At 40.7% G+C, this 26,777-nt stretch overlaps 2 protein-coding genes across 2 annotated transcripts; both read right to left on the bottom strand.

The window, feature by feature from the left end:
• Nucleotides 1–10,876: 10,876 nt before the first annotated feature.
• morf4l1 (mortality factor 4 like 1) lies at nucleotides 10,877–15,844 on the bottom strand. The gene is made up of 12 exons (XM_069686588.1): nucleotides 15,733–15,844; nucleotides 14,813–14,859; nucleotides 14,646–14,713; nucleotides 14,472–14,558; nucleotides 13,977–14,054; nucleotides 13,830–13,855; nucleotides 13,621–13,712; nucleotides 13,293–13,394; nucleotides 13,099–13,187; nucleotides 12,764–12,936; nucleotides 11,444–11,528; nucleotides 10,877–11,360 (listed from the first exon to the last, which is right to left on the bottom strand). The coding sequence occupies exons 1-12, from the start codon at nucleotides 15,770–15,772 to the stop codon at nucleotides 11,276–11,278; spliced, it is 972 nt and encodes a 323-aa protein (XP_069542689.1). The 5' UTR covers nucleotides 15,773–15,844; the 3' UTR covers nucleotides 10,877–11,275.
• Nucleotides 15,845–17,145: 1,301 nt separating this feature from the next.
• Nucleotides 17,146–26,246, bottom strand: pias1b (protein inhibitor of activated STAT, 1b). Its single transcript, XM_069686844.1, has 14 exons — nucleotides 26,202–26,246; nucleotides 23,816–24,248; nucleotides 23,540–23,624; nucleotides 23,302–23,349; nucleotides 22,526–22,616; nucleotides 22,299–22,433; nucleotides 22,072–22,177; nucleotides 21,529–21,602; nucleotides 21,199–21,359; nucleotides 20,566–20,699; nucleotides 20,305–20,479; nucleotides 20,074–20,213; nucleotides 19,220–19,257; nucleotides 17,146–19,124 (listed from the first exon to the last, which is right to left on the bottom strand). Exons 1-14 carry the CDS (start codon nucleotides 26,223–26,225, stop codon nucleotides 18,801–18,803), a joined length of 1,968 nt encoding a protein of 655 aa, XP_069542945.1. The 5' UTR covers nucleotides 26,226–26,246; the 3' UTR covers nucleotides 17,146–18,800.
• Between the last annotated feature and the right edge of the window lie 531 nt (nucleotides 26,247–26,777).

Below are 26,777 nucleotides of genomic sequence, written 5' to 3'. Positions count from 1 at the left end.
ACGCCTTGCTCACACCTGTTTTCTGAAACCTGTTTGGAAAAGTTGTGGTGTTTGCATTCCTGCAGCTGAAGTGCTTATTTGGTTCAGTTCTGCAGGCCAGGCCGAGAGCTGTAAGAGGATTCACATGTGATGCTGTAAACACTGCTGCTTCAAGCCCTCTGACACTGATGCATCGCCTCCCAGGCTGCTATAAATCCTTTTACAACAAACTCCATAAAGCTCTTTGGTGCCTAAATATTTATGGTTGCCTGAGTTTCCCTTGAGGGTTGTTTTCTGTCAAAGTACCAACAGCGCTAAGTCATGTGGAGCGACTCCAGACATCTTATCTGGGAGTCGAGGTAAAGGGCCCGGTGGTCTGGCCATCTCCTCCAAAAGAAGAACACACAGGGAGGAAAGGCCACTAATGAGTGCTGCTCCTCCCGTCTCTTCGCCTCCTCTGTTAGTGGACTCAATTGACCCGTCAAACAAACATACATGCTGCGTGACCTCTGTCGACCAGACAGACAAACAAACAAACTTTTCCGTGTCAAAACTACCCAGCCGGCCTCTGTCAGGGACCACAAAGCAGTCAATACAGGACAAACATGCCGGAAATATCAATGGACAGAAGACAATAACGGAGAGGACATGCTGTAACCCGGCCTGGCTGCTGCGTGACTCATGGATCAGGAGGTCAGGCGGTGTTATCACTGCAGTACACAGCAGAGAGTAAATACAGGTGTGCTGACGGTGAATCCCATAGGTGGATGTCTTCCTCAAACGTGTCATTTGGCCCGTAGCAGTCGTGCTGTCAGCTGCTAAACAAGGTGGCTCCTTGAAACAAGTGTCTCTAAAAAAGCAGCAGCGGGCTTGATGAGTCCTCAAGCATCCTCCCAGTGCTGTGATTACTGACGTTTACCCTCTTTAATATGTGTAATTCCCATTTTCTCTGATTCACGAGTAAGAGCCCTCAGGGGGACCACACTAAGTGGCAGTCTGCCAAAGCCCTCCTGCAGGAAAGGCTGTAAGTCACTTCTCCCTCTGCAGTTAGCTACAGCGTGACAGCTACAGGTTGTCTCACTTCACCCTTATTATTGTTATTTGCATCTTGGAGCTCTGATGGTAGCTTGATTTTACAATGTCTAATGTTATGTGCTTCACACACAGGTAATTATGACTACATGCCTATAAAAGGCACAGAAAAATAGTTACAAGATGTCTCACAAACATTAGTTACACGTGTATCCAGAACAGATATAATGACCAGTGCTTAGTACAGCCGGCGTGACTGACCACAGAGCACACTGAGACAGGTAGTTTCCTGATCCGTGTTCCATACACTCATTAAAGTAATAAACACAATAAACACTCATTGCTGTCTATTGGAATATAAACAACATACAGTATTACATTTGTGAGGCTTGTAATTCCTAATATTTATTGAGGCTGTATCAGAGAAGTGTGGATTTATTTGAATGTGCATGTGGCCATATTCACACGGCGGCCATTCTCCTTTAATGTCACGTTCAGGTTATGAGGCTTAAATAATGTTATAATAATGTTTTAACATTATTATCTCACTGCTTCTTTATTGGTTGATGACTTAAAAAACGATTGATAGCAGCAATATCTGGAGGCAACATATTCGATAACGTTAGCATTTAGCCACATGCTAGCTAATAGTAGCGATAGCTAGGAAGTGTCTGGAAGCTGATGTTACCGCTTGCTAGAGTTACTTGATAAAACAGGAAATGTGTAAATTACTTGATCATTTAATGTTAGCAAGGAATTTAGTTCTTAGCTTACAGAATTGTAGCTATGAAGTGACTGAATGCTAACGTTAGCTGCTGTCTAACTGTAGCTAATGGGTTATAAAGCAGGTTGTTTTCCTTTGAAATATGGCTGGTTGTTCCTCCACAGTTTCACTATCAAATGTCTTTTCAGTTGCTTAATGATTCAGAAGTGTTGAAATGATATAAATTACCTGATTTTTTTTTTGTTTTCATAGGCTGAATAGAACAAAGAAATAATCACTTCCAGTTAGGCTAACATAGCGCAACGTAGACTTAGAGGCTACAGTTTGTGTTTGTGCTAAAGTGTACATCATTATGTTGTAAGGTCTACATGTTATTGTGTCCATGTGTTTTAAGTTTGGAGGATATTCACCTATCACTTACGTATTTTCCAAGTCTCACATAGTGGCACATCAGGTTGGCAAAGATCTGCAAACACATCAAGACAAAAAGCCTGTTGTCAAAATAACAGAAAATTATTGACAAGCCAATGTAATATTGGATTTCTCCCACTTCCCGGCAGGAGGTTCTCTTCAACTTTAACAGCAGAGAGGATGTGAGAGGCAGTGGTTTCATTTAATGTCTAGTTAGTGTATTCTTTTCATCTCTGGCTTACAGAGTGTGCTACAGGCCAAACACAGAAGGCCCACTGTTGGAGAACAGCTACATGATGACAGACCCACCAAGAATGTTGCCCTGACCGCCATATGTAATACAGCACCCCAGTTCCCTTATTAAGGAGTGAAATAATTTCCACCAAAGTGGTTGCTGGTGCTGACAGCTCAGATTAATGCTCTCTGTAAAACAGCCAGAATAACAACTGCTCCTGCACGCATCGTGAAAACCAGTACGTTTGGCTGAGGGACGCCTGCCAGCTCTACAAATTCATGCATATTTGGGTCTGTGAACATCTGCCAGCACAAATAATTTATGCTGTTCTCTCAGTTAAGGGGCAATGAATCCCCCCTGAAAACTTTTCTCCAACTTCTACAGTAAGCCCCCCTCTCTCCTCTCCCTGGTGTGAAGTGGTGCAGACACACGCTCCAACCACAGGCCGGGCTGAATGAGGAGGATCCTGAGGCGTGTGGGAAAGTCCCAGGCACCACTTCAGTCGACCAAGAGCCAACTGTTTCCTGTCCCTCTTCAGGCCTCAGGGGTTAGAGCGCGCTGTCAGGGCCATATCCATAACATCCTCCATGCTGCAGCATGAATGGAGCCCTGCCTTGGGTGGGATCTTTAAAACAGCCCCAGACACAGAGCAGATATCTGCCTGCACGCCTCAATGTGGGGCCCCTGTAGACGTGTTTCTCCACTGGAGCCGTGAATATCTTATGAGCATCGTGGAGGTGGATCAAAACATTTGAGCTCGCTGATACTACGGCACTTCCAAAAAGCTCTGTTGTTGTGTTCCGACACAACGGTATCAGGTGATTAAACATCCGAGGGGAGTCGTATTGATATTCAAAACGCCACCAACAACAGATGGCATATTAATACATTAATCATTAACTGATTCTCTGCCATTTCTGTTTGATCTTCAGCACAACATTCTGGGCTAATTCTGCTCCTCTATGTGCTCCTGTGTGATGATAGCTTGACTATTTATGAGCGTGGAGGGAACCTATCATTTTCCTCTAAAATTATAATAATACACTGCTCTCTGTGCACCTAGTCAACACACCCCGCTGGACATGCAGCACGCTCAGTCTGCATTATATCAGCTTGCAAATTAAATAACAAACCGTCAAAATATTTTTGTCATTATACACCCGACAACTAATTATAGTGCATGAAAAGTACCAGGAAGTAAAGAGAAAGCAGTAATTTAATAAATGAATACCTTGACTCACACAGTGGAAACGTGTGTGTGGAAAGCCGAGAATAACCTCAGATTAACTCTGTGTGCCAAATGTGTGTGTGTGTCTGTGTGTGTGTGTGTGTGTGTGTGTGTGTGTGTATCAGGAGAGGCAAAAAGCTGTCAAGAAACTCTCCTCCCCTCCTCATTACTCCTCCCGTCTTCACCCTCTCCTCCCAGTGCAAACCGCTCTCCTCCTCTCCTCCGGCGGAGTGGCAGGAGGTCAGCAGCAGGCCGATCTCTGGCAGCCCCAGAAGGGAGCTGCTGTCAACAAGCAACACGGATAGTTTGAACAGCGAGGGAGCGGCTGTGGCACGCCGAGGTCAGGGGGAATCACTCAACCAGGAACTGACCAACAGCTCAGACGGAGGAGATGTAACTGTCATGGTTCAGGCCTCCTAATGAGATATCACCAGCACATTTCTGCAAAGCTAAAGTATGCGGAGGCCTGTCCGGTGGAGAAATTCATTCAAAAAAAGCTTGATTTTACAGAACATCTGTTATACCGTGTGCTTTATTCTATTTATGAAGTTTTAAGCCGAATCCATGATGTATCCGTTAACATTATTTTCTTAGCTTGATAGCTGTGTAAAAACCTTAGCCATCATGAATGCAATAAAACATCCCTGCAATAAATCAGACCTTCATTAAAGCGTTCATGTCCAGTTATGACGCAACTTTCTAGGAAGGTACTTATGTCATTTTCCGGACAATTTAAAGGCCTTTTGGATATGTTACATTGAGAAGTGTTTATAATATTTAGTCTACCCTCTGATACACATGGGTTGACCATTTAACTGCCCATAAATATGTTAACACGGGTAATATTTATAACAGGGCTGTTGTATTAGACTGAATAAGTTTAAACTAGATGATAATAAACTCAGTGCAGCTACTGCCTCTCTCTGCTCTCAGTTCAACTGCTCATTTTAAAGCAAAGTCTGCCCTCTGCTGGTGAAAAAGGGGACAACCTGAAATCCCTTCTGGAAACTGATTTATTTACTATGACTTTTTTAAATGTAAAACATATATATATTTTAATAAGTGATTAAAGTTAGATTAGAATAAAAGCCAAACTCAACCATGAACAAAAAGAAAGCTTGGTTACTGCCACCTTGGTAACTGAAGAACATGAGTTTAACAAAAGCAACACCTGTCCCATTCATAGACAATTACCTTCACACTGATTGGCTTTAACCAAACGATCCAAAAGTTCAAAGGTTATGATCACAATATCAGAGATTTGTATTAAAAATGGCAGCTCTGACTTTTCCTATTACTCTCTTTAACCACAGCTAAAATTTCAAAATTATGTATAACTTAAAACCTAATGACAGATCAGTCGAAAATATTTTCACCATCATTTAAAATGACAATATATAAAATGATTATAGTTTTTACATGACCTCGAGATTTGATTCTTTATTTTTTTCTTTACTTTTTTTTCAAATTTTATCCTCCGATAAATAAAATATAATACAACACAGCAAAACTTATTTATTAGCCCCCTGTTAGTTATTACACGTGTTTGGTTTTGTCGAGAGGTGTCAAAGGTTAAATGACACCTCTGCCCTGCATTTATTACGTCAAGAGGGCTTTTCAAAAAAAGGCTTATCAGAAATCTCAATTAACATAGAGACAAATCTGAAGCGCTGAGCTGCAATCATAGCCAACCACTCATGTGGATCAAAGCTGTGAGGAGACACGGGGGAACATCAGATGAAAGAGGAACACATTAAGCTGTTTACTAAGGTGACATGAAAAGGTGTTTCAGCTCTATTCAGCCTAATGAGCGAGAGAGACGCGGGGTTACCTTATTAGACATCCAGAGCTGCAGGTTCACAGCCTCTTACCTCACTGCTCAGCTTCAAAAGAAAACTGCATTTTCTGACAGGGTGCTGTTTAATAACAGTGAGGCCCCTGTGGATTCAATTAACTACTTCACTGACAGGCTCACTGAGGTGGGTCTCAACACTTTCACAGTTGGTGGTGTGAATTTTGAGTCTAGACACTGATTTCAGAAGAAGAACATTTATCATAAAAAAAACATAAAATCAGAAAAAAATTACACTTCTGCTTCTTATATTTTCATTTTTTTTCGCTATATTAACCATGTGGCTCAGTGGATGGCATTATGAGTCTGTCAGTCCAACATTTTGGTTAAGGATAAATATTTTAACAACTACTGGTCAACTTACCATGAAGCCTCTTTATATCCGGGAAATGAATCCTACTGGCTTTGACGATCCTCTGACTTTTCCTCTTGCACCATCACAAGTTTGAACCCTGTGGATTTTAGTGAAATATCTTACAGTCATGTGTCCGGCAAGATCAATTGTAAAAGATTTGTTTACACCTTTACACCTAGAGCTGTATCTGGTCAAAAATTTGATTTGTTCATTATTTTGTTTTTTTCCCACAAAAAATACATGCAAAACGAATTTTTCTTGCAAGACTCAAAGAAAATTGACATTGATATACTCGCTGGCTAAAATTATCATTCACCTTATTCAGATGTTGGCCATTTACCAAGTTTCATTTCTAATTGTTTAAATATATAAGGAATATAAGGATTGACCAGCAACAGAAAAGAGAATAGATGGTAAACTGGGTAAAATTTCAAGGCAAAACAACATATTTTATAACTCAGATAGCAGCTAATGACAGCTTTGCTACAACAACTAATGTTAGCAAACAACCAATTCCTAGCTAATACAAATGTCAGCCGGCCCAGTATTATTACCTAGCTAACATTTTCATAAGCTAGGAATTTAAGCCTCTCCTATCCTCTCCACTGTGCAATACTTTTCAACAGTACTGTTAGCTGAGAAGTGGCTGAAAAATGTAGTTAGCTGTTGTATAACGATATTTAAATAGTTAGTCATTTTTCAAGGTAAAACAAAATATTTTATAACTAACAGCAAACTGCAGTATGTTAAACCAATTCCTAGCTAACACTAATGTCAGCCAGTACTGTTAGCTAGCTAACATCATCGTTAGCTTGGATTTTATGCCTCATCTTTCCTCTCTAGTGTGTCATACTTTCTAATGGTGTTGTTTGCTCAGAAGAGGCTGAAAGCTATAATTAGCTTTTGTCAAATATAGCTAAATAGTTAAAGAAAATGTTTAAATCTGAAATATGTCCTTCTGGATTTGCCGCTATCTATTGTCTCTTCAATTGTGGATAAATGGGAAGCAGTGAAATTATAGCAATTTGTCAGATTCCTCAGATTTATATTAACCTTGAAAATAGCGGTTCTATAATTGTAGCAGCTTCTGAGATTCCCACCCTGAGCCTGAGGTCAGAGAAAAATGGTCGGTCACTGTTTGAACATGGTGATTTATGCTGACACTAGGTCAACATGCTGCTTCTCGGTCAAGTTGGGGGACTTTCAATTATTTTCACAAATGACAGGGAAATAATTAATTTCTTTTTCACTTCAAACCCAATAAGACAAGCAAATACAATGTTTATAAGAGAGTAAACAACCTCTAACCGTTCTGGCCAAAAGTGGTTTGCTCCTAAAATGTAGGACAGTCACTTTCTACCAGGTCTCTGACGCTGAGTTTGTTCCTGTGTCAGTTGAGAGAGCAGCTCATCACACACATGACCAACTCGGGGTGTAAATTGAGTGAAGGACCCAACATGCTCTGAAGCCTCCATGATTTCTCCCACTGAGTCCAGATCCTGAGCACAAAACCGCTACTACGCCACATTGCAAACAGATGGCTCAAACAGTCCTTCCTCTTTATTTGGACTTCTCTCTGTTATTGGAAAGAATTTCAGTAAGAATTACCAAACCTGGCCGCCTTTCAGAAAAACAAATGGACACAGATGTAGTTTTCCATTTTACAGGCTGTTTATGTCTTGCAAATTCCTTCTCCAGAAGAGCGGGGTATGTTCTTTCATGTTTTAATGGCTCCGAGTGACCGCAGCCCTTTGTGGTAAATGCACTTTTCCAATGCTAATGACATACAGTCACACAAGGCTCTGGCAGCAGTGTGCCACTGAGGCTGCGTGCCCACTGTGTAATTAGTCTACCACTAACTCCTAGTCTGGGGAAACATTCACGACCACATTAAACACTGACGGTTTTTCACCTAAGAGAGCCTGAAGCAGATGGATGCTCTGTGGATGGAGCACAAATGGCTTTCATCAGTCAATGAAAATGATAACATTTGTTGTCTAACAGGAGGAGGGTTCACAGCGGGCCTTGCAGGACTTTTTCTTTGGCTTACGGTCTAAAAGGATTCGGTGACAACCTTTTTATTTGACTAGCTGTGTCTTATTTCATCCTGCTATAAGAAAATAGTCTCCAAAAAATGGTGGAGCAGAAAGTGTGACTCTATAAACTCCCCAGCCTCTCACAAAAATACCACAGTACTCTGAGAACCAAATATGTAGCTAACACAGATGCAAGACTGTGCGGCTTTATTGCTGTTCTGTTATCCTGCCATCTAGTGGCTCCAACACAACATAGCAACAAGCTAAAGTGTAGATCTTCTAGTTAAAGCAGCTTAAATACATATCTTGTATATATCTTGTATGTGTAAAAAGATATGTAACCATGTGAAAGTGGTTACCCTTTAGTCATGAACCCAGAGAGTTATCACCAGAATCTGCAGCCCCTCTCGGGCTAATGGTGCTTTAAAGCTTTCCACCACTGATTCTTTTACTCTTACATAAAAGAACAAAAGCTTCTTTGCTTTAATATAAAAAACAGAACCGCACATCGATGGTAAAATATCCGGTGAAATCCTGTCTGCGATAATCCCCAAAGGGCAATGAACTCAGCACATTTCTGATGCCCGATCAGGCGCTTCCTGCAGATCTGTCTGAAGTGTGTCTTTCTGCTGGCAGAGCAGAACAGACCCATGTGGAGGACAACCTGCTGAAACCATCACTCAGACTGGACCCAGCCTCATTATCCATAACTGTATCATGCATATGTCTCTCTCATCTGCAGCGTAATGACAGCACTAAGGTTTCATGTCACCAGGGTCGCATAAAAGCCCCCACACCAGAGGAAGGCCTCATTGTGACCCCGTCTGTATCTCGGAGGGTAAAGTGTTAATCTCAGCAGTAAATGGAGCCAATAAGGGAGCCAGCTCTGAGGTGTCTCCCTGAACACATCTGCAGACGGGTTCTTTTTGTGTCAGCCTTCCTGCTAGGCCGTTAAAAGCCACCAGGGCGCTGTGATCTGAGAGCACACTCCAGTGAAAACACATATGGTTCTGGTTCAGGCGGGGGGAAATTGGATTAAAGAAATTCCTCTTCAAACTGCCTGAATTGTTCTTGCCAGAACAACTGAGAGCAGCTGACACAGATGAAACCACAAATCAGCCTGTAAGTAATATTTAGCTTCTCGTTTTCATGTTCAGTAAGTCACAGCAGCGAGGAGAAGCTCTGCTGAACACATTTCAGTGCAGAGAGGTGAGAGGAGGAAGGGTTAGAGTTATATACCCAGACTGCAGCACATGCTTTCCATCAGCGGGATGTTATTCCACCTCTGGCAGCGGGAGAATCAACACCATCAGAGCAGGAAAATCATCTCAGCCAGAGTAAAAGGAAAAAGTTCACAGGTGTCGACGTAACCACAGAGCCTGATCACATTCACCACTTTGCCTGAATCATTTTTTAAGTGGAGTAATAAAAGATTTGAAGCAGAGCTGCAGCACAGGCCAAAGAATGTTTAAATAAAGACCACATGTCCAATTCATAGAAAGTAAGTCATATGTCATGTTTTTTAAGGTTGGAATCTTGGCTGCAGTCAATAAAACACAATTAAGTGAAATACAGCAGGCTGCAGATTGTGTGTGGATACGATTCAAACAGCCTACGTTTGCTAAAAGAGGCAGGCAGAGAGCGAGGCAGAGACGGGATATGAGCCGACGGAGTGAGAAACGAATCAAGCACCTGCAGAACTGTAACAAAGAGGACTACAGGCCGACGGCAGGACGGTTAGAAGAAACTGGTCAACTTAAAGCGACTAAAAACAAACAAAAAAAAGAATAAGTATAACTCACCTGCCATGGTTCTTTCAAACTAAAAACATGTTTCATCACTTCAAATGACACAGTTACAGGGACATTTCACACAGCAGGGCCCAGCAGCTGACTTCTGCTGGCTCAGTGCAGTTTCCTGTTTTTTCAAATGGTAACACTGTTCAGCAGTGGTGACTGATTTCTACAGTGGAATAGTGGGTCTAATGTTGAATTCAGCTGCTCCTCATGTTGTGAATGTGCTTCCTGTTAGGACCCCATTGAAAACAAGATGGTACATCTCAAAGGGTTTATACTAATGAATAAATTACAAATAATGTTTGTTTAATTTATATCAGAAGTGACAATTAAAAGAGTGAATTTGAGAACTTTAGTTCATAGTGTAAATGTGCCTCATGTAGCCAAACGGGCTACGGGCTGATCCAGCAATCCATTATCTACCGCTTATCCTGTTCAGGGTCGCAGGGAGCTGGAGCCTGTCCCAGCTGTCATTGGCGATAGGTGGGGTACAGCCTGGACTGATCACCAGTCAATCACAGGGCTGCTACACAGAGACAGACAATCTTTCACACTCACACCTACGGGTAGTATAGAGTCATTAGTGACCTAACAAGCATGTGTTTGGACTGTTGGAGGATGCTGGAGTACCTGGAGGAACCCACGCATGACAACATGTTCATTGACTAGTGATGACACTTACAGATCCAGTCTTGTCCATTTAAAGAAATGGAGCCTATCCCAGCTGTCAGTGGGCGAGAGGCGGGGTACACCCTGGACTGATCGCCAGTCAATCACAGGGCTGACACATAGAGACAGACAAACTTTCACACTCACAGGCAATTTTTGAGACCACCGTGCGTTTAATCAGTTTCAAATATCAAATGCAAATTTATTTCAGTATTGCACTTTAATGTTTTACTCTGCTTCTTTGTGATACTAAATCTAGAACTAAAGCAAAATCAGCGGTGAGTGTTAAAGGTTCAAACTGATATCAGAGTGGGAGTGACAATTTAAATGTTAAGTGTTGAAACTGAACCAAACACAGCCTGGAAACATCTGGCGTTTCCAGCAAAATGTTCTCTTGTCTGAATCCACTTTGACAAATTTTAATTACCGCAAGATTCAAGCATTTATGCCAAGAAGGCTCAAATTAGAACAAACAGCTGCCAGTAACAACAGACACAGAGAGGACAGTAAACTCTCATCCTGACAGTCTCACATGAACTTGAGAAGGAGGCGGACCAACCACTTGAGAATGAGTGACTTTTATTAGAAAATGATGACAGCCTACAAGACAAATTTAGCCAGCATCTGAACCAAACAGGAACAAAAAAAATAATCATGATGAAATTCCATTTCAAAAGACCTTTGTAAACAAGGGACCAAACAAGTGTAATAAAAACTAAAAGTGGTACTCAAAAACATACCAATACAGGAAGAGCGTACTCAGCAGCTTTCCACATGAAAGAAAATGAATTTGTCCGGGGATTAGTGTGACATCTCGCTCTGATTTTTCCACCACAAATCAACAGATCTCGCACAATCCGTTCTCCGAAGGCTTTTTGTGAAATCGCATCGTTTTCAACAGGTAAGAAAGTCGTTTCAAACACGCACGCAAAGGCTCCAGATCCTAAAATACAAAACCTTAGACTGCCTTTCGGTGGTACTCTGGAGGGGCGACTTCATAGTCACTTGCATTGAAGAGCGATGCCGAGTTCTTTACAAGATACCTGGAATGGAAAGACACTTATCTCATTTTTTCTGTAGAGGAAAAGGTTTAAATAAAGGCTTTAACACATTTGTGAATACTCACTTGAGGAAGTCTTGTAGATAACTGAGCAGCAGTGCAAGGCTCTTCTCATCCAGGGGAGTGTACGCCAGCATGGCTCCAATCCTCACTTTGAAAATCAAACAAAAGGTAGAATATCAAACACCACGCCACCATGACCTTGTCTTATTTTATTACTACTATAGAAATATTTCTATCTTCCACTTCTGCCAACCTCACAAGGAGGATATTCAAGTGTTCAAGACATCACAGAACTGAGGCCACGGTGCTCTGAAAAGATCCTGATCTGTATAAAAAGGAAACATTTCACTTGTATTTTCTAATATCTGCATGTAGCTCTGGTGGATGTTAGAAGAGTCTTTCATGTTTTTAAAGTACCATTATCATAACTTGGTGGTCAAACATCAGCTCAACAAGCTGTGAGTCTGTATTATTATGAGTGTGTGCACTTGCATCTCCTGCAGAGATCTAAAGTGTTTCTTTTTGGAGTTTTGATATTTAGGTTTTATCCAAGATGTGAGCCAATATCAACCTACCTAGCTGATTTATTGATCTTGTTTCTTTTCTTACATGACTTGCGCTGATTATTGATACTAATAAAGAAATCCCACTGAATGCTACAGCTACACTTTTAACTTGTTTACTGTACAAAACAAAATGAGAAACCTAACGTAGCCAATTCTGGCTTATGACTGGAGTTACTTAGGCTACGTTCAGACTGCAGACAAATGTGGCCCAAAGCCTTTTTTTTTGCTCATATGTGACTCAGGTCGGGTTTTTTCTTGACAGTGCGAACACCACAAATCACATGGAATCTCATCTTTTCAAACCTGATTTGGGCCACTTTCATATGTGGTCCTAAATCAGATGCAGGTCAGATTTTTTGCAATGTGACCTGAGTCTGAGCCGTCATATCGGAGTTTATGCGACTTTTACGTCACTCTCGATCGACATTGGTCACAATTCTGCGCTGGTGGGAGTCAAACTGTAAATATAAACATGGAAGACGGCTCAGACTCCATGTCCACACACACCTCTGTACTGAAGTGGCAGCCATTGCTCCTCAAAAAGCCATGATTAAAAAATTCTCTCTTTCTACTCATCCTCGTTATCACCTGCTGTCGGCACATCAATTTATACAGGAAACGGTAATTACTGACTTCCATGGCACCCATGTTTGTTACAAACAACAGCGTGCTACATGCAGCCAAAGAAAAAATAGCACTGAGCACTAAGGCTTGCAGTGTGAATGTAGCCTTAATGTGTCTCCTGTTCTCACTTGGTAGCTATAAAGCAGCACTTCCCTATAATAGATACTACAGCAGAATAGTGTTTTGCATTTACCGAAGAGTCTGAGTAGATGAGGAGCGCCGTAGATCTGAGACATAGATGTATCTGGGTGGTTGGCGAGGATGTCTGCGTACTGCGGCCTCTCAAATTTGTAGAGAAGTTGCGTCCCCAGCATGACGTTGAAATATTCTCGGATACCAGCGACCACCTCGTTCACAGCAAACTCTCTGAGGAGCGAAGGTTAAACTGGTTATTTCTCTGTCTCTATTTTCACATGGATAAAGAACAAAGTCATTTTTTCGCATTCCCTGTGTGACCTGGAAAAGCTTAGTAAGGGTAGAAAAAAACATCACAGAGAAAAATGACAGGTAACAATGAGGTATTTTTACTTGCTGTCAGAGTTTCCTCTTGATTTCTTGTAGTTTGCATAATCTTCAAGGACTGCATCAACGTTCTTTTTGGCAGGTAGGTGGAAAAGCTGAAGACCGGAAACAAAAAGGTAACAAGAAACGCACCGATAAATAACTGTTATAATGTTGTAGTGTAAATACATGCAGTGAAACACTGGTCCCTGGTTTCTCACCTGTTTTTGCCGTGTTATCAGGTCCCAGTCATCCACAAGCCACGGTTTCAGCTCCTCTGGGATTTTTACTTTTACTTCTACTCGATTTATGAAGGTTTCCTCCTGAGCAGACAGGAACAGATTTAAGAAATAAGCCATGAGAGGAAACTTTTCAGCTTAATGTTTACACAGTTAAGAGTATTTCCAATATACAGCTGCAACTACAGAGAATACAACCACTTGCTCAGTTACTTTCAGCTCAGTATTATGCTACATTAATGGTACATTAAAGATCCAACCAAAAAGAAAAAACATTACTAGAAGCAATTTAGTAGATTTATGTTCTTACACTTTCAACAGTTGGGTCAACACGTGCCCTCTTCTTTCGAGGAGGGTGGGTTGGCTCTCCTCCTGAACTAGTTCCTTCTCCTGCACCAGGAGCTGCACCAGACAAAAGCACAATTAACTTATTAAGTCAACTCATGCAAAGTTATTTTCACAGCCTATTGTAAAGATGACAGTTAATACACATACAAATAAATATCATGAGATACTCACTCTTTTGTTTGTTCTTTTTGGTTTTCCTACAAAAGAAAAAAATACAGGTTTTTAATTAACTTTAAATAACCTTTAACCTTTATGAAGTGTAAAACAGTCTAGCAGGAGACATCACAGCAGGTAGAATAACTAATCACTTTCACTCACACATCATTTTTCTGCGGTACAGGAGGTATCTTCTTATTCGGCGCAGCACCCCTCATTCTTCCTTCTACATAATGGTCTCTGAATTAACAAAAGAAAACAAGTTCAATTATTTAAGAATTTACATCATTCATTTAACTGTCTGTCTACATGTTTTAGGAGATTTCAGGACATACACTACTGTGGGTCTTACTAGGGTGCTTATTTGGCAAATATAAATTGTGGTATTTGTTTCAGAAGGGCTGTCAGTGCTTCGAGATATAATGCAATGTTCTGTGTCCCAGTGCGTTGTACAAAATAAGGTCATCTTTCCCGGTTGTTAAAAGACAATACACCATGTTTACCATGTAGAACACCATGGTCTGCTAATAATAACTAACATGATGACAATATTTTGTCTTAATTTGATCTCCTTGAATAAATAGCTCATCCTAGAGGCATTTGTAAAAAAACTAAAGTAAATAAAATCTACCACAAAAAAGAGATGACATGACTTACTGATTGGCCCTCTGAAGCTCTTTCTGTTTCTGCAGATTACTATCCACATACTTAAGCACTCTGCTTTCAGGAACCCATTCGTCCCAGCTGGAAGATAAAACAAGAATAAAATCAGTCATTTGGTAAATCATTACTGTAGAAATGTAAAGACTTGATTGAATAAAAAAAACTTACTTCTTATTCCAGCCACTGTAATGAATAAAGTATTTGATTTGTTTGTCCTTGATGTTTATCTTAACACACTGCAAAGAGACACATAATTCCCAGTTAATGATCTTTAATATCAGAGACACAGAAGTGGATCTCATGATTAGAGAGACAGCCTAACTAAGGTAGCCTACCTTAGCTTCGTAGAGCAATGGCCCATGAAAACACAGCACTCTTTCACCTGAACAGAGTGTTGGTCAATTAAAATCAGCATGAGAGCAGTTGAGGTATAACAAAATTAAAGCGTAAACTCAACAACCATTATACCTTAAAATTTAATTATTGAATGTCTGGCACTAAAGCAACTAACACTGATTCCTTTCTGATGGCTGAGAACAATAAATATGTCAACGTTTATTAAAGCGTTTTAGTCAGACACGTGGGGAATCACATCCAATGCAAGTGATGTCAGACGTGAATCAACGTCACTAATAAATATAAATAATTGAATCAGACTTAACTTTAGGTATTAAGGGAACTTACTTCATATAAGAACTTTAAAATATGTATATCAATATTATTTATGTTACAAATAATTCCTAAAAGAATGTGCCTGTTTCCTTGAACGTGTGAAAGACGGACTTCTGAAGGCCCTCAAATACACAATGAGCTCAGCATATACTAAAGAGAGAGGAAAGGGAAACGTGACAACAGCAGTTAGTCATACAGTAGGCCGAACAGACTCGGCTAACAGTAGCCTGTAGAACAGAGAGGTGGGCGGTGAAACCAATAAGGAGCTAACACTGCATGAATGAAGCCGCTGCCTTTAGTTAGCTGTCCAACAACAGCATCGCTAAAAATCAAAACATGGGGTTTATTATTATGCTGCTACTAAAGTTACAATGTGTTGTACAGAAAAACTAGAAACCTTTTACAAACGTGGCGAATAAAAAGGTCAAGACCTGTTTTGTGCAACAACAATGAAGGCTAACAAAGCTAGCTGTTACAAGGCGGCAGTGCTGTTAAAGCTAGCTAACGTTATGGACCTTTAGCGCGGCTTCAGCACTGACCGACACCACGGAGCTTTCAGAAATAAAAACAGACAAGTTGTTACCTTCTTGAAATTTAGGTTTCGGGTCCTGTTTCGGCGCCATTCACGGATTAAACTAACAAAATATGGGAAAAATCGCTAGCTCCCATTCCAGTCTGAAACGGCGCCGCTATCTAACAACGTCATAGTCAATGAGATGACGTGTAAATTGCGCGACCAAAGATGCGACTCTGAAGCTCTGAATGAAATGCCAAGCTCTGGACATTAGGTTTACACAATTGTTCTTAAGAATATGTATTTTTTTCTTATGTGTTATTCTAATCGTCGTTTGTAAACTAAACATTTACGGGTGAAACCTTTGACACTAGTTCTTCTAATTTCTGAACACGTTTGTTAATTCTGTCATTCTGATCAACAGATTCCTGAAAGAAAATTCAAAATTAAACATAGATTTATTTGAATTTTCCATTTAATAAAGAAATACAAGGGAATTACGATAAACTGGCATATCAATTATTCATTTATAACAATTTAAAGCTCCTGTGAGGAACTTTCAGTTTGTATTAAATTATTATATTAATAATTAAATTTGGCGCCCCCTGTGGACAAATCCATACCTCTTATCTCTGATGATTTTGTCCTGTACTTGCTTAAGTGGTGGTTTTAACAAAAATCTTATATCCCCTTTTTCTTTAACAGTCATATGTATCACTTTAAATTTTTGCCCTGGAAAATCTAAACAAAGGCAGCGTGCAGTGAATTGCTTCATCTGTCACCTACCCCCTGCATTTTAGTCTGTTTCCTAACCAGTAAAAAACTCACAGGGGTTTAAATGTTATAAACTATTTTTTTTGACTGTATTAATGGATGATTTAAATACTAATTTAAGATATACAATAGCATTTTCTAAGGTACGAGTTTCTGAATTGATATGACCTTTGCACAGCAGACATGCTGACTTGCCAAAGAAGTTGAAAAACAGAAGTGAGTAATTTGTTGTTAACTCTAAGCACTTAAAAAAGAAAACTACATCAAGCTCCCTGTCAAACACTTAAGTAAAGGACAAACAAATCAATAAATCTTAAGACTAAAAGCAACAACTGTTGAGCCACCATGTGGTCCTCGGCTAGAGAGGCAATGTATTAGATCTTTGCATAATGCCAGTCAATACATTTAATTGCCAGTGTCAAGATCTGAGCATTCAAAACGGAAAAAACTGTCCCAGAGTTTTGGCATACAAACCCCATAAGAGAGCATGCTAGTCTCCAAATTTGAATATGTATGAAAGAAGGTAAAACTTCTCGCTTATCAAGGGACAGCTCTCAAAATGTACCGGCTATCTTTAAATACGCCGATGACATATTGTATTTTAAGCATGTCCTGTATTTAAAGTGTCTGAAAAGACATCTCACTGCTCATTTTAACAGAAGAACACATCTAAATCTTGTGCTTAGAACAACTCCAAAGGTGCACTTTCTTATATCTGTTTAATTCTTACAAATATCAAACAGCACAGTAGACCTTGAAGCGGTTCAAAATGATCAAAGCCTCTATTGAGTTATTGACATCATCTGATAGTAAAACGGACAGAGAAACAGAAAATGTTACAATGCATGTCAAGCAACAATGACATCTTTAAATAGCATTAATTATATAATTACAAAAGAAATATCACATACAATGACAGCAATGCATATCCACAAATCAAACAGATGCTGAAAATATATATGATAATAAATAATCCTAATTGTAAGCACAAGTCAAGAAAAGTAAAGGGAAGGGGAGGCGTCCGTTATAGCTTCAATAGTTTTAACTTCTGGGCCAAAATGCGTTTTGTGATACACTCAAAGATGAAGCCATCACAGTTAACTTATAGGCTGTTGCAAATACACTTAACAAAATAAAAAAGCTACTCGCCCTGCGGCCTCACTAAGGAACAACAGAGCACTCAAACATGTGAGCTTTCAGGTAATTAGCAGAGACATGCAAAGCTGAAAACTGCTCTTGAAGTGTTTGCTGCAACTGCTCCACACAGTCTTTGTGTAAAAAAAAAAAGCAAGTGCTAAATCAAACAAGACACAATGAAATGTTGCTTCACTTGTACTCATTTAACAGTTTTAAGCCTTTCAATTACCTAAAGTTGACCAGAAACTAGCCTTGTCTTGACTTTGGAGCAGAAACGTCATCTGTGTCTATTTTTTAAGTGTTGTAGTAAAATAAATCAGATGTCGTTTAAAAGAAGGATACACATGTAGATGTGTAGAAAAGGTCAAATTGTGTCACATGACAACAGAAGGCTGCTTGCTGGACGAGTGCCGTTCATTCACACGCTGAAAAAGCCTGGTTTTACAATACTGATACACCTCCAATTTCTATGCATTTTCAGGTACAGTCTGAACTATACACTATTGTTCATATTTGATTAGACTGAAACAAGCGAAAAGAGTGCAGCAATATGAAGAATATGAACAGAAGGATCTAGAGTTTGTTTTTTGCATTTCTAGTGGCAACAGTTCCTAGAGGCATAGGGAATGCTTCTTTAAAAAAAACAGCATACATCCAACATAACTTACATCATAAATAATTCTTTAAAAATATTATGACCACAGCATGAATGTCGTACAGAAAAATCTACAGTGATGGCAAAAATGACTTTCTGCTGTCCAAACATATGACAGAAATGGTGCCATTTTGAAAATAAACTAAGTGTTACACGTTCCCGTGTGCTGTGACTTGCCTTTGTACATCTATAACAATGCCCATTTTCTTTATATTCTAAAGATAATGTTCCATAAGGTGTCACCTCATTGGGGTCTGTGCACATATTATACTGAAATAATGCCGTTGACATGGAATATCAAACAAAACTGTAAAAACCAGGTACAAAAGGTACAATATAATCAAAGGACCACATGAAGAGGTGTGAAAAAGTCTTCAGTATTCACAGAAAAATATCAACTGAAGAAACTCACCGGACAAGAAGCGTCCTAAGTTTATATACATATGATAAGTAAAATTGAAAATAGATTTTCCTCTCTGTACATAGCACTGTATTCTTTCTTCTTCCTCGTCCTTATTTACAAAGAGCTCCTGTTCTCCAGGTCTCGCTTGTCTTTCAGTTCTGTGTGGATCTAGTCAAGAGAGATAACGTCAGACATGGAGCCATAAATGGCCGCCGCTGCAGCTTCCACCGAGGACCTCGACAGTCCTGAGATGGAGTGGCTGTCCCTGTCCCTGTCTTTGTCACGATCCCGCAGACTGCTGGAAGACACCAAACTGCTGGTGCTGCCGCTGTTGCTGCCTCCGTTGGTGGCCACCAGCGTGCTGCTCCCAGGGGTGCCCGGCTGCTCTCGCAACATCTGAGAGGACCCGTAGGGCAGGAACCGGTTGAGGAGCAGGTCGTGGTCCTCTGACGCCGACGCAGCTGCTGCTGCAGCCATCACCATGTTGTAATGCTGAAAGGACAGAAAGAGTGAATATTAGCACAACAACCAAAGAGTAACATGCGGCAGTTTGATGCTTTAATATGAGGGGTTTTGAGTAAACATACCTGATTGTCGCCTTGGAGGAAGGAGAAGAAGTTTAGATCTGTAAGAGAAGGAAGAAGACTCAGTCCACTTGATACATTCCCCCCAATATTTAAAGATACAAACAGCAACCAACAAAAAGGATCATTTGGATTTTGTCTAGTATGTCTTAATACAGAACTTTGATGCCTTTTTTTACATAGAAAGAATTATGGGTGGCCTTCATTGTTATAATCATTGATAAGATATTTTCAACAGTAAATGATTAGTCCTTTTAAAGGAGTAATTCACCCCTGGAAAAAGCCACTGTCAGTCAAAGCTGGTGTTCTCTGTAATCAATAGAAGCAATAATATTTGAAATTGGCGCCATAGCTGTGGAGAAAGTTGTACAAACAGCTCGTGGTTTCGCCCATTCTACATTCCTACAACACCCAGCATGCATTGCGCCCCATCCTCTGAAAGGAAAAGCCCAGCGAGAGACGCTGGAGTGAAATACTACAGTTTCGCTGCAGGCAATGGCTCAGAGTGCTACAGAAATATGACGAGAATATACCGGTGGATCTTCTAAAAAATCTTCAGGTCTGCAGTCTACGTTTCAAACCTGATGATTTTGAACGAGACATGACATCGGAGGCGGGCGTCCTAGATTGAGGAAGTGTAATTTAGCGAGCTCCCTGGCCTCCACCAGATGACGCGTTTTACGTAGTCTGGCGGAGGTTTTCCAGGGCCCATTGGAGAAGCGAATAGCGTCCTCTGAAGGCCCAGAGCGAAATTGCATTTTTTTCCCTTCCACAATGGCATTAGCTCCCCATGATAGTATGCTAGGACTGAGGTTGAAATCGGCAAACTGGCCCTTTAAGGCAAGTGACAGCTCTACCTGGCAGGTCACTAGTTGAGTGATAATAGTGGCGGTAGTCCTGGATGAGAGGTGGAGGGGGAGGAATGTAACTGGTCTCCACAGGCGGCATGCTGGGAGCTCTGGTCACGGGTGAGGACTGGCTGTGTAGGTTCAGTACTCTGGAGGAAACAAAACCACATCAGGTAAGAGACAAGAACACCAAAGAGCGTTCGTGTTCGTGACGATCTTGTTTCTGGTTCAAAGACTCACCCCTTATTTGGAGGCGGAGAGACGGGTGAGAGCGAGGGACAGGCTCTTTTAGGAGGCGGCTCATCATCGAGTTCATCTTCTGAGGAGCTATCCAGAGTCAGGTCGATCACATCAACTTTCTTGCCGTTGTCATGAGATCCCCGTTTCGGCTCGTGTGTTTCTGTCCGCGACGAATCTAAGAAGAAACAGCGAACTCACACTGTGCTCACAGATCACAACGAGGGGTACATATAAAGAATCTGAACTGTGCGAGCTACATACCGCTGTCTACACCATTGTAGGACGCAGGCACCTCCTGCACCTCTTTCTTTGACCTCATAGGAGACCAGTTTCCATCTTCTTTGAACTGGATTTCATCACAATCTGAACAGCTATTCAGGATTTCCATGAACAACCTATGAGCAAAAAAACAGGTTAACAGAGTTTGGCAACCTAAATTACAAAACAGAACTAAATCCTTTAAACAAACTTTAATTGGCACTTTTATTGATCAAAACCCCCCCCTCTATATTAAAATACAGAGGGCTGCTTAGGCATTGGCTTCAGGTAGAAATGAGCCACTCAAATGAGATGCAGGAAGTCTGATGCCAAAACAACACACATTACAAAACAATACCATGAGAAGATTCAGTCTATTTTTAACCTCTTTTCAAAACTCACCAGGTGACTTGCCTAATCCTGTCAGAAAGTACCAGGAATGTGTGATGTCATCAAGCATTGAGGCAGGTTAAACCCTGGTATTACTACTGATACCATCTCATCAGCACCGATGTAGCTTAAAGGCAAAGCTGACAAATATTTACAGTTTGTTTCATTCCTCATGCTGGAAGGAAAACTGTCACAGCGGAATCATAATATGTTGCCTAACACCAGATGACTCAGTGTTGTGCTCACCCGTCAATAATGAGGTGCTCATACGGTGCCTTCTTGTCACACACTGGACACACCCAGGTCGGCTTCTTCTCATTCATTTGGATATAAAGTGTAGCATCGAAGCACTGAAGGTGAGAACACGTCATCGCTCTGCAAGGGATCGTCAGCCTCATCTTCCCCAGCTTTAACACAAAACAAAAACACACTCAATAAAATGACACACTCCTGTGCTGCATGTAACACAGCACCAGAATACTGACGGCCCTTAACAAAGTAAATGTGTTCAATTTAAATATGCAGTTTTAAACAGACTTTAAGTTAAATCATTAATAAGTAAAGTGGAGTATTTACAGGACACAGGAGAGAGACTCGTAGACTGGTGGTGGCAATCTCACTCTCTGGATCAGCTGTTAGTTTCTCTTTGACTGTGAGAAGGAAAAAAACAAAAAGACAAGGATTAAATACAAGTGTGAAATAGTTGGAGTAGGAGTGTTTAACAGGAACCCAAAAAGTCCCTCAGAAAGAATCCTTGTGTAATTTACAGAGCAAACAAAGACGTGAAGAGAAACATCAGCTCCAGATCCTAAAGTGAAACCAAAAATATGAAGGAGAAGAATGCAGTATCTACATGTATGCACAAAAACTGTATTAGAAGAACAGCTGGTCGCTTCAAAGAAGCAGAACCACCTTTCCAGGAATATAAACAGGAACTTATTTCCTCTGTTAGGTCCTTAGTTGAGTTATGGGGCCTTCCAAGCTGCCAACAAGCCACGAGAAATGAACACAAGCTACTGCATGAAAGAAGTGACTGCTAAGCTGCTAATCTTTACCATTTCCTACTCTCTTACATATGCAGTGACGACACGTTTATTCTGCAAAACCAAGTCAACTTACTCAGAGCTCTCGAGTGGTCAGGGTTTCTAATTCCTTTGGCCCGTAGTCTTTGCAACAACACTGCAGACGACTGCTGTCTTACCAAATAAACAGCCATGGAAAAACTCTGACAAAAGGAGGAGAAACATGATGAACAATACGAGTCACACTGAGGTCACCAAAGCCGTCTGAACAGCATAAGTTTGTATCGAAGCTTGATACTTAAAACGTTGTCTGGATGTTCTTACCCTCCCAATTTCTGAGGTCCACGACACCACAATGGTGTTAGGGACTGTGGTGGAGAGTCGGACAAGAGAGGTTATGTTGATGGGGCGACTGGGCCTTTTTGGTTCGACTCCATTTTTGGTTGGAGGAAGATATCCCTGCAAAACATCAGACATCAGTGACGTTGATACTCTAACAGCTGGTGTGATACACAGAAAGCACAGACTAATAACAAACTGTCTGGACTCACCGGGAGATTACAGGGTTTGCCGTTCACCTTCACACACAGATTTGGGGGGAAGTGATCCTCCTGGGGACAGCTCGTCTCTGATAAACAGAATCTAAAAAAGTGAAGAAAATTAATGACAGAAGAGATAAGCTCAATTTTTTTCATTGTGTCCAGCACCATCATCTCCGTCTGTGATACAGGACAGCACCTTTTATAGGATGCTATTTATTCATACCATAAATATTAAAATCCGTAACTACAAAAACAACAAACCATTATCTTGATGTCATTAAGTGTTCCTTTTGAAGTGAAACAATGCTAACAAAGGGTGCCTGTTTGGTGTGTGAGGGAGGTAATGGGATGAGTTTAACAGCAAACAGTAGTTACGTAAATTGGTGAAAATGCCCCCATTACTTTGAGGTTTTAATAACGCTGCACTTTTGCCTGTAGTGTCTTGTAAAATGTGTTAGCTTTTAAAAATGGCTCAATTTCATTGTGAATAAACACTTGGAGTTTGTGCATCTAGAAGAAAGAGTCCTTTCTTCTGATTCCTGTCTTTATCATCTCTTATAAACGGAAAGCTAACTAATAATTAAAGTTAAACATTGGGAGAAGGTTTAATTTCTTAAGTCTGAATCTGAGTTTTAAGACTAAAGAAAGACTGAAGTTATAAGACCTGTAAATAATACATGGCTATTCCTGGTTTCTTCAGAACTGGCAAAAGCCAAACACGAACTCTCTATTCACTTGATAGCGATTAAAAGAGGTTTTTAAGAGGAATAGTTTGTCAGACATACCTTAACTGGACTTGAACAGCAAAGTCACATTTGGTCCCAGATATGTCCCTAAAGATTTAGAAGAGTCAGGTCAGGCTGCTTAAAACACTTCAATAATAATAACTCAGGTTACTCTCATTGTCTGACAGAAGTCCAGATCATGTAAATAGTACATTGTAAAAGGGTTTGGTAGTAACAATGCTTTTACAGTTTCTCCTGCACCCTTATCTCTGTGACAGCTGAAGAGCTTCTCACTCACATGGAGCTGCTGATCTGTTGAACTTGCTGTGGTGTCAATGCAAAGGCATAACATGCTTCCTGGAACCGCTGACTGTTGTCTGAGGCTACAACCAGAAACAGAAAATTACAGTGAGAACGGAAACACTAGTCGCTAGTGTCAACTCATAATGAACTTCTACAGAGCATGGCTTTGACAAGACGTGGTTTAGATATCTGTGGTCACCATGCTCCATCAGTACACAAGGGGGAAGCGTTATCACTACAAACACAGCTGAGCAGGAAGTGCTGGACTCACCCAAACTGGTTGGCTTAATGAGCTCGTCCAGCACGTCGTAGAATGGCAATCTCTGGAGCTTGACATCAGGGTGCACAGGGTGCAGGGCGGAGGGGAGGTGAGGCAGGCTCAGCTCATGCTTAGGCCCGAGTAAAGTGACAGGCAGCAGAGGCGACGGGGAACCGTGGCTGTCAAATCCCAGCTGTGCGAGGCCAGCGGGCAGGCTAGAGGCAGAATGAACGCCGGGCAGAGCCAGGTCCACTGGCGAAACCATTTTGGTTGGGAAGCGCCGTCTATAGAGCTCTTTGATCTTCATCTGCACGGCAGGACTGCACCCAGCCTTGAGTAGGTGGAGAGCTTTGGTCAAGAGTTCGTGTTTGCGGCCGTGCTTATTCCGTCCTGCATACCCCAACAACACTTGGAGCTCCGAAACTCGAAGGCTCATTACCATTTGCTGGTGAAATATAAAGAGTGGAGAAAATTGTGTGTTACACTGTGGAACAAGCTTTTTCCTCAACAGGAAACCTTTTTTCTTTTCACCTTTTGATTTCAGACTGCTCTAAAACGGTTTTGTTTATACATGTCTGAGTCAGGTTCTTAAAATACTTCAGAGGCTTGCAAATAGTCCACACCCATAACATTTTCATTTCTGAGATAAGCTTGAAACAGGAAGGTACATCATTTATCTGGCCTTTGTCCAGCTGAATAACAGACCAACACTTAACAAACAAACACAGTCGCTCTGAGATGACCTCAGCAGAGAAAGCCTTCAGACTACAAGCACAGACTGTACATTTCTTAGAATCAATCTACTTTTTCTAAGTTTTAATCAATAAGGCATCCCCACATGCTTCATGTGATGGGTGAGTGTGGACACAATACCATGTACAAAAATAACGCTATCCAGTACACCAAACACACCGTGTCTGAGAGGAGCGAACTCAACTCAGAGATTCTGTGAGGACGTATTTCATGATGGTTCATTTGTCTGCATTATAGTATGATATATTCCTTTTAGTTACATATCGTACAACAAACATACAACATTACACACTAATGACTTACATCTTAATTTATCCAGACAAAATAACATGCACCCTACAGTGTAATGCAGTCAAATAAAGAACACCACAGATCACATATATATCCTAGGATTGGATCTGCACTTTTCTGTCACAGAGCCAATAAAACAATAACATCTGAGACTCCACAAAGGTAGTGTTTCTTGTAAGGCCATTGTGTTACGCTACACTACATTATACAGGTAACCATGTCTTTATGCTCTCCAGGTACAGTAGTCTCTTGTGAAAAACAGTTTAAAGGTGCAATCAGTGTGGCCAAACACACAAGTAAAACATTATTAGCAACAGACAGTCCCCCTGCAATTATATAGTGAAAATGCAATTGACAACTGAGTGTCAGTTGATGAGCCCATTTGGCACTCAATGTTAAATATGTCTAAACATCCTTATGATGCTTCAGAGTTGTTCATACGGTGTGCGCCATAACATATAGCTACTAATAGATAGAGTTGGTGCATTTAGAAGTTAAGTTTGATATTCTGACTGTCTTTTATGCTGTAAAACACTCAAATGTATTCCCTGGAATTAATCAACACAGGTTATAGTGGGGCAAATAAGGAGCGTCGACAGTGCAAATATTTGTTAGGAAGGGATTAGACCTCAACATAAACGTTTCACCACTATATTAACGATTGTCAGTCAATTAAAGGTAGTATTTGCCAACATTAGAGGAGAAAGGGAGGAAGAACAACGTTAGCATCAACAAGCTAACAGTGAACAGAGCCTGTATGAAGCTGGTATAATCTGCCCCTTACAAAACTTGATGTTGCAGTATTTGCTTTATCTCGACCGTTTGACCAAAAATCACCAAGATGAGTTTCCGTTTGCAAGAGTTAGGATAGTTACTATATTTTGTGGATCATGTCCAATCAGAAATAACGCTAATGGAAGCTAAAGTGCGCCTGTCTTCCAGGGAATAGACAGAGCCCGTTTTTAAACAGACATTGGCCGACAGCCCGGCTGTTTAGCAATGTACTCATAATGTCAGCAGGCTAACACTACAGTATCGTTCAGTTCAAAACGTTGACAAAAACGGGGTTTTCATTTCTACTAAAACGTTATCTGGCCTTATCTGCAGGTGAGCCGCACAGCAAAGGCAGCCTAACGGAACGTCGGCAACAATAACAAAGCTAATGCTAACGAGCTAGCCAGCCAGCTAAGAGTTTGTCCGGTCTCCCCTTTTCTGCTATTTTTTATTATTATATACTTTAATAACAATGTCCCTCTTGTCTCTACTGTCAAATGACAATGGTGCAATGATTTGAAATGCAAATTTCACAGTGTGAAACGTCTATTTGTCAAGCTAATACAGGGGCTCGCTTTACCTTCAGTTCCGCACTCTCCGCCATCTTGTTACATTAGGAGCGCATGCGCAACAGCCGTCCTCAGGGGACAGACCGAATTCAAAATTGTCCTTCACTTCTTCGCAGCAGACAGCAGAGGGCGCTGCCGCATCGCAGAAAACTACAGATGGAACGTCAGGTGTACAAACATGGGCTATACTAAAATCCCTTTTTGTTTTGTTTTTAGGGATAAAATAAAACAATAAAAACCGACTGGGCACGTAAGGCCTAAGATGTAGCTAGCATTTCGTTTTTTATTTATTATTAATTTAGGGTTGTGACAGTTGATCGAATTTGGGACTAATTGATTGACAAAAAAAAAGACCCACTCTTTTGCTAATTAATTCCTCATTAAAGTCATTTTCAAAGCACAAATGGCAAACATTTGCCGGTTCCTTAAATGTAAGGATTTGCTGTTGTATTTGTTTTACATCACTGATTAAATTTGTTGGATTTGTGGTCTGACAGAAACAACGTCTTCTTTGGCTAATGGAAATTTTACTTCCATTTCTGACATTCTATAATATATGTCTACGCCGTTAATCGATTAATCAATAG

This window comes from Semicossyphus pulcher, unplaced genomic scaffold (assembly GCF_022749685.1).
Source record: "Semicossyphus pulcher isolate SPU_LCO1_2020_fin unplaced genomic scaffold, fSemPul1.0.p SCAF_8, whole genome shotgun sequence".
In the NCBI taxonomy this organism is placed as follows: domain Eukaryota; kingdom Metazoa; phylum Chordata; class Actinopteri; order Labriformes; family Labridae; genus Semicossyphus; species Semicossyphus pulcher.
The sequence above is the reverse complement of the archived record's forward strand: the minus strand, read 5'-3'. Positions and strand labels throughout refer to the sequence as shown.